Below are 17,233 nucleotides of genomic sequence, written 5' to 3' on the forward strand. Positions count from 1 at the left end.
TGAGCTTCTGCATCCTTACTCACCCCCAGGTCTCTCAGGTCAGCTGACAAGCTGCTCCTGGATGTACCCAGGTCCAAGAGGAAGCTCAGGAGCAGCACTAGAGAAGGCCCTGTCCCCTCTAATCTGTGGAACAATCTGCCCCAGCACATTAGAGAGGCCCCTTCACTGTCCACTTTTAAAACATGTCTTAAAACCCAGTTTTACTAATTGGCATATGATACAGAATGACCCTGATTTTATTGTTTTAATCTAATGTGCTGATTTTATTTGTGTTCAGTTTGAGCACTTTGTGTTCAGCTGGGGGTTGATCTGAAAGTGCTATATAAATAAATTGCTTGCTTGCTTGAGTGTCATCTGTCAAACAACAGGGGTGGCTGTAGCTCAGGTGGAGCACGTCACCTACTAACCGGAAGGTTGTTGGTTCAATCCTAGTCTGTTCCAGTCTGCATGCCAAATATCCTTGGGCAAGATACTAACCCCAGGTTGCTTTCCGATGCGTCCATTGGAGTGTGAATGTGTGTATGAATGTTAGATAGTAATAAAAACTTAGAAAAATAGCTTGTGAGATTGGGTGAATTAATGAGTTGTGTAAAGCACTTTGAGTGCTCAGAGTAGAAAAGCGCTATATAAGAACGAGTCCATTTACCATTCAAGCAGAAGAACTTTCACCTTACAGCAAGATGATTTGGGTTTGGACCTCCTGGTCAGTCTTTTATTCCTGTGTGACCACACGTTGGATAACCAGTTAAGAAAATGGATGAAGTTCTGGTATGTTCACACACTCTGGTATGTTCTGGTATGTTCATGACATTTGCTGGAAATCCTTAATAAAGAAATTTGTTTTAGTAATTTTAGGTGATTTGCTTTGTTTGCCACTGATCTGTGATGTGCGAACCTTTGCAAAGTTTATGTCAATGTTCAAACAGAATGCAGGCATATGTGTGGCTTCTTCGATCTGGGTAGTTTGGAGCTGCCTTTGAACAGTTTGTCCTAGACTGGATATTTTGGCAATAACACTATTTTACCATTACCTGAAATAACGGATCATTCCTGGGAAGCTAATGATGTAGTCTTTTCTTTGTAAAAGTATCATTGCTGAGAATTTAATCAGATGAAACCGGAAAATCAAATAGCAGATGCTGATAATATCCCTTATGTTTAACCTGAAACGAACAAAAGAAGTGGTATACATCTTTTATCATATTATTCTAGACACGACATAGAACGACTTATTTCCAAGCTATCAAACTGTTCTTTTAAAATATGTTTGACATATGTGAAACATACAGGAACAATAATAGCTGGTTGTTCATACTCCATCTAATGAAACGTATCCTGACCATAAAATAAGAGAGCAAGGCCTTAAAAACATGGACATATTTAGGAAGGAAAAGTATTAAATTGATCTGAAGGATGTTTGATTTCCAGGTTCTTGGAATTCTTTTTGAAACAAAAAAATTAATTGACACAAGAAATGACTATACCTGTTCACGAATATACGCTATTATTTTATCTTTTTTTGGTTCATCCCTCTATTTTTTCTGCTTCATCTCCTTCTGCTTTAATTTGTAATTTCCTAGACTTCTTGTAATTTCTTGAACAAAGGCCATGGACACATTTTAATTAGATGTGGATTATAATGAGGTTTTCCTGAACGTGTTGGATATTCATTTCATATAGTAGAGCATGTTCGTTCTCCTCTAATAATCCCAAATACAGTATATTCACGGTTGGTTATTACTTATTTGCCCTGCAGGTAAATGGCAATGGAGAAAAAAAACCTACCCCCTGAATATCTAATTATGATAACTTCATAATTCCAGCTGCAGTGACTTTTTTTTTGTTGGTACAGCAAACCAAAAACGTGTACGACTCTAACTTGTAGCACATTAAATACACAAATGTCTTTAACTTCAGGGGCATTTTTACTAACAAAGCAATTTAAATGTATTCACATAGCGCCAGATATGAACACACACCCACACACGTACCAACAATTTGCATTTATAAGAGGCGCACAGCATGTGCTAACTGCTTCTGACACAGCGTTTGCATTGCGGTCTAATTGAATCATCATGTTTACAGTGCGATATGCATAATACATTCTTCTTTACATAGTTGTTGTTTTCACAGTTTAGCGCCAGGCTTCCGGTGTTCAGGTTGAAAGGGGAATGGGGCAAAGCTTTTGACAAAGCCCGATAGAAAAACAAAAAACAAGGAAATGTGGAAAGACAGCAAAGAGAGAGAGAGGACAGTTCTGCTTCAGTTCATCTCAATCCAATATGCATTACTGGCATGAATGTATAGAACCAAATCATCAAAGCTACAAGGTTAAAGCATGTTTTTAACATAAAATCCATTTGTGGGAAGTGTTTATGAAAGTATAGATGTGAGGAAGAGCGTGTGTGTGTGTGTATATATATACATATAGATATTTAATTCAAGTATTTTGCCACACATTGATAGTGCCCGTGGTAATAATGGATTGCATTTATATAGCGCTTTTCTAGGCACCCAAAGCGCTTTACAATTCCACTATTCATTCACACACTGGTGCAGGCAAACCACAGTTGTGGACCCAGCTGCCCTGGGGAAGACTGACAGAAGCGAGGCTGCCGTCGGCCCCTCTGGCCAACACCAGTAGGCGGTAGGGTAAAGTGTCTTGCCCAAGGACACAACGACCAGGACAGAGAGAACTTGGGAATCAAACCGGCAACCTTCCGGTTACAGATGAGCTTCCCAACCCCCTGAACCACGGTCGCCCTGGTAGTGCACATGAGCCGCAATCCTCGTTTGTTGTGCAATTATGTACAATAAATGAGGATTGTGGCTCGTGCGCACTACCACAGGCTGGGACATAGCAACAGAGAGAGATCGATGATGCAAGAAGGCAGCAAACAGTGCCGTTTTGCTAGCAGCAGCTGGCAACACAGAGAAACGTACGAGGAGTTTTTTGATGTCAGTGCTGTGACATTCCAGCTCCCAATTCGCCCCGCTTTTCAGGATCTCTGTGACGTCATATTTAAATGTACTGGGTAACATTATGCATCGTGACTGAGAGTCATCAACGTTAGTGTTGATGACTCTAAGCCACGATGCACGGGTGTATTTTAAAGGGAACCTGTTATGCTCATTTCCAGCTTGGTATTTTGCTTCTTTGACTCTTGGCAGATTATCCTCTGTCGAAAGTTTTAACCGCACATCTCTAAAACTGTAATTTCTTCATTTTGGTTAGACCTTGCCTTTTTTCTGCAAAACACCTGGTACACAATGAACTCACTGACAGTAGCTTTACCTACTTACTGTAAACATATAGGCTAAGTGTATTAAAAAAGCTGATGTAGCCTCTTTAGTCAACCTGCTTTGATACCACTTTAAACATAATAACAGTTAACGAGGGTTAATGTAATTATAAAGAATAGCTTAGCTACATTGTACAGTAAAAAAGCCCATTGCCTTTACTAAAAATGTCGTATTGATTAGGATGGAACAAGCACATTCTTGTTATTGGTCTAAAAAAAAGACGTCTTACCTGTTGTCACTGTTGTCCTTTCTTCTTTAGGAAAAACAAACTAATTTAACTTAAATTAAAGAAGATTTTTGGTGTACTTTAACCCTCTAATATCAGGAGATCATTAAATTATGAATGGCAGATAGAAAGCGCTTACATAGAAAAAGGTGATTAGGTGAAAGAGGCAAGTTGTCTCAAGGCCATCTGACAGAACACTTTAATCAGTTCAGCTGTCTAAACAGTTGGTCAACAGCTCACATTTTTCTCAAGCTGTACTCCTGTAAAGACAGTCTGAAACATGTGTTTACACTTCAAGTCTATTTCTGTCATTTATGGGCTCAAATGCAGGTGACCTGGAGCTTGCCTTGCCGGAAACGCATCCTTTTTAGAGATATATGGAGCTCTGGGATTACTGCTGCTCTCCTACTGACGGGCTCCTGTCTTGCACCTGTTGACACAGTGCTGGTGTAGAAATCATTTGGGCTGATACTGTCCATATCTTTCTTTCTATTTAGCTATTTGGTCTTTTTTTATTTATACATAAAGGATGATTTTCTTTTTATATTAGCTGATTAAGTAGCTAATATGAAAGTGAAAACAAATCCCAAAAAATAAGAAGGGTTAGTAAAAGACTGAATTATATCTGATTGAGAGAAAAAGACAGAGAGGGACAGAAAAGTCAGAGAAGCGTATAAGATAAGGTAACCGAATCACTGGAGGAGAAAACAAGATGCTGTAGGCTGGAGATAGATTGATGAGGAGTAGAAAAAACTGGGGGATGGATGGATAAAAAGCTTTCCAGGCCTCTAGTTCAATGCTCAGTGGTCTTGGTTAGGTCAATGACAAAAATCCAGGGTCCCCTGTAAGACACACACACACACACACACACACGCACGCACACACAGCATTGATGGGATAAGTGGTTTAGATCCACTTAGATGAGAGGTTAAGGGACAATGGGTGTGTGTGTGTTGGGCGGGGTATGTGCATGAGGGAGTAAGACTAAGAGATCAATGCGCTGTTTTGTGTTTGGAGGTGAACTTGGGAGAGCACACATAGCAAAGTCTGCCCACACACAACCACAAAACCACACACACACACCAACAATTACAATCACCTTGAGCAGATATTAAGACTTCAAATCGAAAACGATGTTGAAAGCGTGTTGCATCACGCACATGAAAACAAACTTCAAAGTTCGCTTGTTTTGTTTCATTAGAAAAATTTGGCTCAAGGACACGCTGTCACACATGGCGTTATGACGGCAGCATGTAACTGTGAGCTGTAACCTCCGATGTCTCGCTAGCACAAATAACAACACCCATTTTATCAACACAGTCCACAGAGCCTACCTGTCTTCGAGGTAATTGCTTCGGCTCTGTTTTTGCACATCTGCTGCAACAGGGAGCTGCATGCTAATTGCAACAGGTGCGAAAAGGCAGGGCAGGGGTAAGCCTTATTTAGTGGACGGGCTTCTGGACTGAGCTGAGAAACATTTTATGTGTCTAGAAACTACTGTACGAAGTGGGCTGAGGTTTATCCCTTTGGGGCAGAGCAGCAAGCTTTTGCAGTCCCTCTGGCTTCTATTACTTTTCACTTGTTTCTAATGTTATTCTCTTCTCCCCTTCCTCTTACTTTTGTGTCCCCCTGTATCTCACATCCTAGTCTAACGCTGGTCTTTATCTCTTTGTCTAACTTACTTCTATTTCGGTTAATTCCTGTTTTACTCTGACAGTTAGTTTTCTCATATCTTGCTTTAGTTCCCTTCCCTCCTTGTTATTGTTTGCTGTCCTCATTAGCTTCACCTGTGTTTGACTGCTTTCACCTCCACCCAACCAGGCCCCTGTGTAGTCTTTGTCCTTTGTCCTTGGCAGATTGTATATTTTCCTCCCACGTGCTTCAGTGTTTTTCATCATAATCTTCAGTCATCTGGACCATCTGGATTTTAGTTTATCAGCTTTTTAATAAAACTTGCACTATCTATGTCCAAAACTCCTTTACAGTTACTTTAGGCACTAGTAGACTGTCAATTTTAGTTGTACTGGCACAAGTTCTACTTTGAAGGTGAACGGAGATTGCATCAAAGGCATTAACTTGCAAACTGTGGCAATCTGGTAACAACCAAAGCAACTGCAAGGAGGTTATTAGTGTAGTACTGTATAACTGTCTGTGACTATTGTTACACTGTTAACCTTTTAGGACGTCACAGAGTGCACACTCTTCTCTAGCAACCAGTGTTTATCAGGGTGACACAATTCACTCTCTAGATCAACATTAAAGGGCTTTAGTAGTTGATTTCACAGTAACTACTAGCTTCCAGCGACTAATCACATCATAACTATAAAAATGACCAGTGCCAGATTGTCAGCGACTCGTCTCTACAGGGAGTGCAGAATTATTAGGCAAGTTGCATTTTTGAGGAATAATTTTATTATTGAACAACAACCATGTTCTCAATGAACCCAAAAAACTCATTAATATCAAAGCTGAATGTTTTTGGAAGTAGTTTTTAGTTTGTTTTTAGTTTTAGCTATTTTAGGGGGATATCTGTGTGTGCAGGTGACTATTACTGTGCATAATTATTAGGCAACTTAACAAAAAACAAATATATACCCATTTCAATGATTTATTTTTACCAGTGAAACCAATATAACATCTCCACATTCACAAATATACATTTCTGACATTCAAAAACAAAACAAAAACAAATCAGCGACCAATATAGCCACCTTTCTTTGCAAGGACACACAAAAGCCTGCCATCCATGGATTCTGTCAGTGTTTTGATCTGTTCACCATCAACATTGCGTGCAGCAGCAACCACAGCCTCCCAGACACTGTTCAGAGAGGTGTACTGTTTTCCCTCCTTGTAAATCTCACATTTGATGATGGATCACAGGTTCTCAATGGGGTTCAGATCAGGTGAACAAGGAGGCCATGTCATTAGTTTTTCTTCTTTTATACCCTTTCTTGCCAGCCACGCTGTGGAGTACTTGGACACGTGTGATGGAGCATTGTCCTGCATGAAAATCATGTTTTTCTTGAAGGATGCAGACTTCTTCCTGTACCACTGCTTGAAGAAGGTGTCTTCCAGAAACTGGCAGTAGGACTGGGAGTTGAGCTTGACTCCATCCTCAACCCGAAAAGGCCCCACAAGCTCATCTTTGATGATACCAGCCCAAACCAATACTCCACCTCCACCTTGCTGGCGTCTGAGTTGGACTGGAGCTCTCTGCCCTTTACCAATCCAGCCACGGGCCCATCCATCTGGCCCATCAAGACTCACTCTCATTTCATCAGTCCATAAAACCTTAGAAAAATCAGTCTTGAGATATTTCTTGGCCCAGTCTTGACGTTTCAGCTTGTGTGTCTTGTTCAGTGGTGGTCGTCTTTCAGCCTTTCTTACCTTGGCCATGTCTCTGAGTATTGCACACCTTGTGCTTTTGGGCACTCCAGTGATGTTGCAGCTCTGAAATATGGCCAAACTGGTGGCAAGTGGCATCTTGGCAGCTGCACGCTTGACTTTTCTCAGTTCATGGGCAGTTATTTTGCGCCTTGGTTTTTCCACACACTTCTTGCGACCCTGTTGACTATTTTGAATGAAACGCTTGATTGTTCGATGATCACGCTTCAGAAGCTTTGCAATTTTGAGACTGCTGCATCCCTCTGCAAGATATCTCACTATTTTTGACTTTTCTGAGCCTGTCAAGTCCTTCTTTTGACCCATTTTGCCAAAGGAAAGGACGTTGCCTAATAATTATGCACACCTGATATAGGGTGTTGATGTCATTAGACCACACCCCTTCTCATTACAGAGATGCACATCACCTAATATGCTTAATTGGTAGTAGGCTTTCGAGCCTATACAGCTTGGAGTAAGACAACATGCATGAAGAGGATGATGTGGACAAAATACTCATTTGCCTAATAATTCTGCACTCCCTGTATGCCTGTGTCAGTATGACCTCACTTGTCCTTTAGGTGTTTTGTATTGAAACAAGTGACATGCTGCTTTTGGAAATGAAGGCATTCGAGGTTTTAAAACCCCAAACGAGTATCAGCAATGCTAAATGCTAATAGCATTCTCTGTGCTCGCTTTATAAACAACGTCTTTTGCGTGTAAACCAAAATATAGCTTCTAGAGAGGCTGCTACCCGGTATAGTTGCCATAAAGATAAAAGTTAACATGTGCAGCAGTGCTCTGGATCCGATTAATATCTTTGTACAAACACCCCAAGCAGTCAGTTTTGATTCAGTTTCATAAATACACGCAGTGGAACATTTTTACATATTCATTGTCAGTTTTGTCCACTGTGCAGTGGTATCATGGGCAATTTGTTAATAATAATTTAAAAACAAAAGGATTTATGCAATTCAAACTCATTACTCATGTAAAATGCCACGTCAGGAGAAGGAAATTCAACATAATCATCATTAATCACAGGCTCTGGTCACTTATCGTACCTTATTGAAATATTAATGTGGAGAACAGCTACAGGTGTGAATATCGTGCTGCTTCAGGCCTCTGAACAATAATCCACTTGTGGGCTCTAAATGCAGCAGCTCTGTCTCTGCGCTACTCATCAGTTGTTGTGTGAGGTGACTGACGTGACAGTTTTCTTTAAAAGCAAAGCTGTTGCAGTTCGCTTGTTTTGCTCCTTGGTTGACAGTAGAACGCCAGTAACCACAAAGACTGATACTTTGTTTCTAAGTGACTCTATTTGTCATTCAGTAGCACTAAACATTACCATTTACCCTTTGTTGTCAAGGATGGATCCTAACAGTTTAATCTCATAATTGGTGTATATAATTATGTCAATTTTTTCTAATTTCTTTCCTTTAAAATGTTTGATTTTAATCAAAGTGTATTTTATTTTTAGAGCACCAGTTCTCAAGTACAGTTATCTTTGCTCACTGCGATCTGCAAGAATGAAGCCAATGTATGGCAATGCTTTTTATGAAATCTTTTGTTTAGTATGATGGCGTTTGTAAAACCTCTTATTTATTGCCAGTTCCTTGAATGGTGTCAGTGAAAAGCTGGGATGTCAAAGGGCCTATAATTTCACCAGAAATAACCAGAACAGAGCCAAAGGGTCCACCCTGCATTCTCACCAGAAAATAGCTCTGTTTGACACAGATTGTAAGACTTTGACTGTTTGAGTCTCGGTGTTGAACAAATGGTTGAATGACTCATGTCACTGTTGTAGCTAACTTTTGAATGGATAAACAAATCAGCTAAAAACAAACCCACTCAGATTGATTTCAGGGTGCTTGAATTGGCTTAGAAACAACTGCATAGATGGGTTATATTTGTGATGTCAAGTGGTTTCTTTTCTCAACAACTCTGAGAAAGATGTCAACATGCAGTGATACAGAATACCTTTTTTATGTATATTTTTAATCTGTTTAGGAACTCCACATACTGCATGAAAGTGTCCATGTCGATGACCGTGGAGGAGAGCGACGAGGGAAAATGCTTCAGTAGCAAAATCCGCCATCTGGAGAAAGCTGAGATAACCCACAGCAAAATGATCCACTGTCCTGATATAGAAGACTATTTGGCTCCATATAAACAACCACAGATGACCTGGTACAAGGTATGGCATGAACGCAGAAAAGTTTTTATGAGTCTTCTGTTTAAGGTTGCGACTGATCTATTCTGCCTATGTCTCCTGTTAGGAGTGTGAGCTGGTTGAATGGAGAAGCTCCATCATTGTTAATACCACACATATTTGGATACCTGAGATAGAGGAGGGAGACGGGGGAAATTACACCTGTGAATTGCAGTATGGATCCAGATTGGTGCGAAGGACAACGCAACTCAAAGTCACAGGTAGGACATAATGAATGGATGGAGATGGGATACAGTCCAAGAGACTGGTCACTAGTCCACTGGCAACTTTCGGTTGCTTTTGGTGTATTGCCAACCAGTTGCCACTTGATTTCTAGAGGCTGCTGTTGTTGAGGATACTGCACTTAAAACTGTTATTCTGTTATTGCTTTGCTAACACATTGCTGCGGTTGCCTGTATTTTCCATAGAAGACCACGTAACCGCTGAGCAATGGGAAAACTGAAAAAGTGCAACACAAAAGGAGAATGTTCATAAAAATGGCGCCTTACTCTGAAACCAACATAGTTTAAAAGACACACCTTTTACTTTGAAGGCAAGGGTCTCCATTTCAGGTTTGCATTGCTCTTTTCATAGTTTCACTACAACTAGGGGCAATGGCAGCCATGGACCCCCAGAAAGTACTTGTCAATGGTTCAGGAAATAAACTGATTTGTAATTACAAGAGAGTCACTGACTGACCTCAGGTGTACTTGGCTAGGGCTTTAGCAACTGAGGAACTGCCAACAACCTCCAGCATCCACTCACAACATCCACTCATTTTTCTCTTGTGACCAGTGGCTGTCTGGCAATCACCAGTTAGCCTCTAGGCTTTAGGGTTAGGCCTCTAGATCTAAAGGCCTGGGCATATAGAGTTAAGAATATGCATCAAATTCTGTCAAGAAGACTTCTGCCTGGAAGGACTGCAATGAGAGAATGGACAAGAGTCAAGAACGCAGCTACTGGGTATCACAATCATTTTCCAACCTCTAACAAGTATAAAGCTGATTTGTTAAGTATATCCTCCTGAATATGTTCTCCTGACTGAAGTTTGGTCCGTTTACAGCTTCCTGCCATCGATTGCATTTGTCCCTAACCGTCAGGAACCCTCACGTTAACTTTTATCGAGTAAAAAAGATGGGGGTTCATCCTCCAGCTTCAATGTGTTTACGTTATGCTGACATAGCTGTGTCGCTAGTGATCACGTAGCACATCATTATACCAGCTAGCCCAACTTCAGTAACCCTACAAATGTTGGAAGTGGTAGCAGAGCTGTACGTTTGAATTCCATTCAGAAATCTCTCAGTCAGAACATGCTACATCATGTTTAGGTGGAAACTAGCGAGCTAACTTCGTGCTAACGTCTAACTCCGTTAAATTTAATAAATTCTGTTTTCATGGATGCCTGGATGTTAAACTTAATTGTTACTAGAACTGAGCATGGTACAGCATCACACATTAAATGAGCAACAGTGGGTGAGAAATAATCAAAAGCAATATGGACTATTGAATTTGGTTGTAGAGAATACAGGGAGTGCAGAATTATTAGGCAAGTTGTATTTTTGAGGAATAATTTTATTATTGAACAACAACCATGTTCTCAATGAACCCAAAAAACTCATTAATATCAAAGCTGAATGTTTTTGGAAGTAGTTTTTAGTTTGTTTTTAGTTTTAGCTATTTTAGGGGGATATCTGTGTGTGCAGGTGACTATTACTGTGCATAATTATTAGGCAACTTAACAAAAAACAAATATATACCCATTTCAATTATTTATTTTTACCAGTGAAACCAATATAACATCTCCACATTCACAAATATACATTTCTGACATTCAAAAACAAAACAAAAACAAATCAGCGACCAATATAGCCACCTTTCTTTGCAAGGACACTCAAAAGCCTGCCATCCATGGATTCTGTCAGTTGTGATCTGTTCACCATCAACATTGCGTGCAGCAGCAACCACAGCCTCCCAGACACTGTTCAGAGAGGTGTACTGTTTTCCCTCCTTGTAAATCTCACATTTGATGATGGACCACAGGTTCTCAATGGGGTTCAGATCAGGTGAACAAGGTGGCCATGTCATTAGTTTTTCTTCTTTTATACCCTTTCTTGCCAGCCACGCTGTGGAGTACTTGGACGCGTGTGATGGAGCATTGTCCTGCATGAAAATCATGTTTTTCTTGAAGGATGCAGACTTCTTCCTGTACCACTGCTTGAAGAAGGTGTCTTCCAGAAACTGGCAGTAGGACTGGGAGTTGAGCTTGACTTCATCCTCAACCCGAAAAGGCCCCACAAGCTCATCTTTGATGATACCAGCCCAAACCAGTACTCCACCTCCACCTTGCTGGCGTCTGAGTCGGACTGGAGCTCTCTGCCCTTTACCAATCCAGCCACGGGCCCATCCATCTGGCCCATCAAGACTCACTCTCATTTCATCAGTCCATAAAACCTTAGAAAAACCAGTCTTGAGATATTTCTTGGCCCAGTCTTGACGTTTCAGCTTGTGTGTCTTGTTCAGTGGCGGTCGTCTTTCAGCCTTTCTTACCTTGGCCATGTCTCTGAGTATTGCACACCTTGTGCTTTTGGGCACTCCAGTGATGTTGCAGCTCTGAAATATGGCCAAACTGGTGGCAAGTGGCATCTTGGCAGCTGCACGCTTGACTTTTCTCAGTTCATGGGCAGTTATTTTGCGCCTTGGTTTTTCCACACGCTTCTTGCGACCCTGTTGACTATTTTGAATGAAACGCTTGATTGTTCGATGATCACGCTTCAGAAGCTTTGCAATTTTGAGACTGCTGCATCCCTCTGCAAGATATCTCACTATTTTTGACTTTTCTGAGCCTGTCAAGTCCTTCTTTTGACCCATTTTGCCAAAGGAAAGGACGTTGCCTAATAATTATGCACACCCGATATAGGGTGTTGATGTCATTAGACCACACCCCTTCTCATTACAGAGATGCACATCACCTAATATGCTTAATTGGTAGTAGGCTTTCGAGCCTATACAGCTTGGAGTAAGACAACATGCATGAAGAGGATGATGTGGACAAAATACTCATTTGCCTAATAATTCTGCACTCCCTGTATAACGGATGGGACGGGCAGGGATATATATCACTAAAGCTTTGCCAGCTACTGCTTTGCAGTGCCAGCATGTGACTGGAAAGGCATTGTGTGCCCGTTGGGTCAGGAATACATAGTATTTGGTATTCTACTGGACATATTTTCTATTGCATTTTTTTAAGAAGTGTAGAATTGATGAATTACCGTTCCATGGATTTGGGGTCAGCTGACTACCATCAGAGAAAGCAAGTGGACTTAAAATATGGTCAGAATATGTACTCTGCTTCCTTTTAATATACAATGGATCCCTCAGTGACTCCAGAGCATCCATTACTTTGACAGATCCCTCGACTCAGCAATACATCATTCATCATTACTACAGCACTTTTAAAGTTTCTTTGAATGCACATTTCAGATCTACGCTAAAACAATAGGGTACATTCCTGGTATCATTTTGTATATTTGCATTAAACTTTGAATATTTAAAGCTTCAGTGGCTTTTGACTTAACTTTCACTCAGCAGAAACATCTGATCCGTGCTGTTATGTCTTTAAGCTTACTTCCATCTGCGCTTTTGTTATGTGTGTGTGTGTGTGTGTGAGCGAGTGTTTTGGGAGGAGGGTTGCAGTCCTGCTTGTGTTTTGCTGTTGTGTCATGTACCATGTGCAGTCGGTCTTTATGAGCGACACACTGTGCTAATTTTGTCCTAGCACACATTCTTAAACGTGTGCCTTGATTTGCTTCGTGCATTGTGATATTATTTGCATTCTGACACTCGTATACACATGAAGGAAACAGTCTAGAACACTTACTGCTCCATTTTACTCATATTTTGAATCCCAGAACCAAATTCAGTGTCCCTCTCAACTCGCACTTCTTGCTATAGTTCAGATGCACAGCTTCCTCTTGCAGTGTAGGGCTGAACAGGCAGTACTACATTTCTTGTGTTTGGTGTTGTTGAAGGGGTTAGTTTCTATTGCACCCCCTTGTTGGATTGTCACATTGGACCATATCTTAGGTTGTGACAAACAGAGTTTAAAGGTGAAATCAGATACGAGCCTTTTACTCCAGCTTGAAGAAAAAGAGTCATATCTGTGTTGCAAGAGCTCAACATATGTTAAACAAAGGAAGTTAAAAATTCACATTTTTGATGTGTTGTCTGAAACCCAAATCAAACATACAAGAAGAAGGATGTTAAAAATGATGCTAGTGAGTATTTTATCACTGTGTTAAACTTACAGGGCCATGGCGAGAGATTTCTTTCAAAACTATCTATACTTTCCCAAAACATCATGATGCTTTTTTTTAATTAGCTCACAGTAAATGAAGTTTGGTGCACATTGGTGAGACATTTCGCGTTCCCCGATACACATTAGAGTAGTCATCAAAGGAATCTGACTTTCTTTGTATACTGGCTGTTTTCCCTGTCATTTTCAGTCCAGTTCCTGCACTTGATATTTGTTTGCTAAGCCTTTTAACACTATCCTATGAATAATTCAAGCATAAAAAGGTAACTTAAGGGATGAACCAATGTTGTGTCTACACATAACATACAACCAATCACTCTGTCAGAGAACCAATTTTAGGTTGCACATTTAGATAATTTGTTATTAGCATCCTGTTAGAAAAATAATTCTTTAGTTGAAACTTTGAAAATTGCCAAAGATAACACAGTCTGACATAAAATATTATGTTTTGGATCAACAAGATGATTACCAAAGAGCTATTAGCTAGAAACATGTCTTTATGATGTGCAGTGTGTAATTAAAAAATTAATGAAACTGGACAAAAGAAAAACTGTCTACAGCACATGAACAACATCTGATGGTCATGTCCTTTAGAAATAAGAATGAATCCAGCAAAGACCCGACACAGGACCTGAGAGATGCATCTGGCACTTCAGTTGATCCATCTATTGTTCACAAAATTGGTCATAACTTAAAATATTGATAAAACTGAAAAACTCTTGTTGGCTTATATAATGTATTTAACTATATTTTTACATGTTTCAGTGAATCTCTGCATCTATTTGCAAATTTTTCTAGCAAAGCATAAAAATAAACGAGGGTTGGCCAAAGGCGTTCTCGTATATCCTGGTTACACAGTGTAGACAGAAAGGTAAAACAGCTTTGATTATTTCCCCCAGATTCTGATCGAGCAGACGTGAGACAGCCTCGTCTGAGAGTGGTGTGACTGTGGCCATAACCAGGGATGGCCTATATAAGATATACTACTATATTGTTGTGGTAAAAGCAGGCTCACTCATGCAGAAAGAGCATTCAGGAGACATCTTGCGTAGAAGCATTTATTGCAGCATGCTCAGCCGAGGAGAACAGAATGCAGTATTATGGGTTGATGTAAAGGACCTGTCCACTGTGGGAGCTTTCCTGATAAAAGGGCGCATGTACTTTCATTTTTATTTATTCACTTCTTGACACAGACAGTGCCCACTGATAAACTGAAAAAAATCACATATAATAAAAATGAGTTAGTAGTCCTATACCCTCGACTTCATTGTCCCTGGCCAGTTCTTCACACTGCAACCTGAAATTGGAATAAATTTGGGTGCATTGCTCATTCCTCTCTGCCTTTGTCACTCTCACAGACGCAGCTATGTGGCAGAGAAGACATGCTAACTATGCCAGGTTTTTTTCCTAACGAACTCTTTGGTGTCTCCAGACAGATGCTGAGTCATTACACCGTTCCTCTATAACCCTGCCTGAGAGATCATTTCTCCACATATACCATAAGACAGCTCAGGTTTTCTCTATGTATGAAAGTAAATACAAAGTTTACTGTGAAGTTTTCAAATATTTCAAGGAAACGTAAAGTAAGTTCTGAAAAAGAAACCTATTGCTAACACAGTTTATGAAGAATATCAGAGTAAATTCCAGCTTGACTGAAGTTTAGTTAGAATGAACGACGTGTAAAGGAAAATTGAGACCACTGTTGCAAGGGATTTTTTTAAAATATAAATGGTGAGATTTAGTTAATTAGCTAATATATAAACAATCAAATAACAGTGAGTCCACAGGAGCAAAACAAAAGAAATTACCAGAACGTTTGCTTTAAGTTGACACATCATGTAGTTTCACTGCTCTGGGCCAATAAAGGTCAAAATGGGCTTTATGTGGCCCACGATGTAAAAAGAGTTGGACATTCCTGGTTTACACATTTATACAACAGACTCTGCAACAGGCTCGGTTTCCTCACTTTAAATATGTTGTTTTGTGTCACTAATTTAACACAGTTTCCTAAAAGAGGATGAGGCTACAGCTCGTGTAAAAAATATGCAAAACATGTCATTTCATTATTCTGAAAGCACATAGTGAGTTACATTATTATTATTTAATAACTGTGACATTTCTCATAAGAAATATGACAGGTCCTGCTGCAAGACTCTAATTGTTCATAAAGAATTTTTCTTTATTACGTTTCATGCCAGCTTATTTTAAGTTTCAATTCTTCTGATTTGTTCCCTGAAATAAGTGTAAAAGACTTATTTTTTAGCTTTATTATCTTTATTTGTGGCCTACAATAAGTGGTTAAAGCTTATTTTAAGTTTCAATGTTCTGATTTGTTGCCTGGAATGAGTGTAAAAGACTTATTTTTAGCTTTATTTAAATCTAGATATTGTTCTTATTTCAAGAAATCTTATTAAGAAAAAAACACTTACCCCATGGGCAGATAATTTCACTTGTTTTAAGCAAATCTTCACCAAAAATAAGTGTATTTTTCTAGTATTAAGGAGGTGGGTTTTTGCAGTGTAAGGCTGCATGCTGTTTAGATTTTACCAGCTGTTTGGTTTTATTTTTGCCTGCATCAGATAAGTTACCTAAATGAGCAGGGAGGCAGACTAACGTATGGGGATAGAGACAAACTCAGTGATGCAATGTGAGCATGAAGCTTTGTGGGTTTATATATGTGTCAGCTGCATGCTGCACATGCCAACTGCTATCAGGCCAATTTATCTTGCCCCGTTTAGGAGGTTAGAGTAACTCTTTGACACTTATTTCATGTTATTCATCTGCTTATATCTATGACTATTTCTCACTGCCTCCAGGGCTTAGGGACACATTTCTGGCCTTTCCAAGCCGATGCTCATGACCTACTGCAAGTTTGTGCACTTAAATTCATACTGTATCTTGTATTATGTAATGAAAATTCAACATTTGAGAAGCAGCATTCAACAACACTGTAATGATCTGGTTTTTGAGGATTCTTGGAAATCAGCATCTGCAGTGGACACTTGTGCCCGGGCCTCATCTAAACGTCTCTGTCCTTGATCCTGTAGGTGGGTCTGTGTCTCTTGGCAACAGGCTTTCTCATCATCCTTTCCACATGAAATTGAGATTAAAGTAAAGAGTCGGGTAGAGCCGGCAGATCGACTTTTCCCTTCGATGTTGAATCCAGGTATTGGAAAAAAATGCAATAAGAAGAAACATTTTAAATGTCACACTCTCAGCAAGTCGTTTAAAGCGCCTTTCTGTTACTGCTCTCGTTTAAATATTTAAAAAGTGTGATTAATTGCTGTCTCTAAGAAAAGTGTACACTTTATAAAGGAAGAGAATGTCTTGTGTTAAAGACGCGATTCTCTTATTGGAAACTGGAATATTTTTCCAGACTGTAACATTTGGGATTACTTTGCATTATAGCAGTTACCAACTACTTGCTTGTCAATCCAGTTTCCTAGAAATGACGTTTGTAAACATTCATATTGTTTTCCCAGTTTATCTACCCCAACTCATCACCCCCAACCAGTCACAGCCGATGGTGGCCCCTCCCCTAAACCTGGTTCGGTCAGAGGTTTCGTCCTGTTAAAAATGAGTGTTTTGTCACTGTTTCCAAGTGCTTGCTCAAAGTTGTTGGGTTTTACTCTGTCTGTATTATTGTAGGGTCGACCTTGCAATATACAGATTATAAATAAAACTGAAATGAATTGAATTAAATTGAAATAACAGGGGACTGTGTTATTGCTGGATGGAAGATCTTCGAAATAATGCTTTTTGCATGGAGATGATTAGAAGAGTAAGTCGGTTTTCTTCA

General features: G+C 39.8%; 1 protein-coding gene across 4 annotated transcripts in view; it reads left to right on the forward strand.

Moving 5' to 3' along the window:
- Window positions 1-17,233, forward strand: part of il1rapl2 (interleukin 1 receptor accessory protein-like 2) — a 445,655-nt gene that overhangs the window by 297,253 nt on the left and 131,169 nt on the right. For all 4 annotated transcript variants that reach the window (XM_084939955.1, XM_084939961.1, XM_084939963.1 and 1 more), the window contains exons 5-6: window positions 8,921-9,107; window positions 9,190-9,343. In XM_084939955.1, coding sequence (XP_084796081.1) covers window positions 8,921-9,107; window positions 9,190-9,343 — 341 coding nt within the window. The remainder of the gene's footprint in view (window positions 1-8,920; window positions 9,108-9,189; window positions 9,344-17,233) is intronic.

This window comes from Perissodus microlepis, chromosome 2, assembly GCF_051167445.1.
Source record: "Perissodus microlepis isolate ML-2025 ecotype Zambia chromosome 2, ASM5116744v1, whole genome shotgun sequence".
In the NCBI taxonomy this organism is placed as follows: Eukaryota; Metazoa; Chordata; class Actinopteri; order Cichliformes; family Cichlidae; genus Perissodus; species Perissodus microlepis.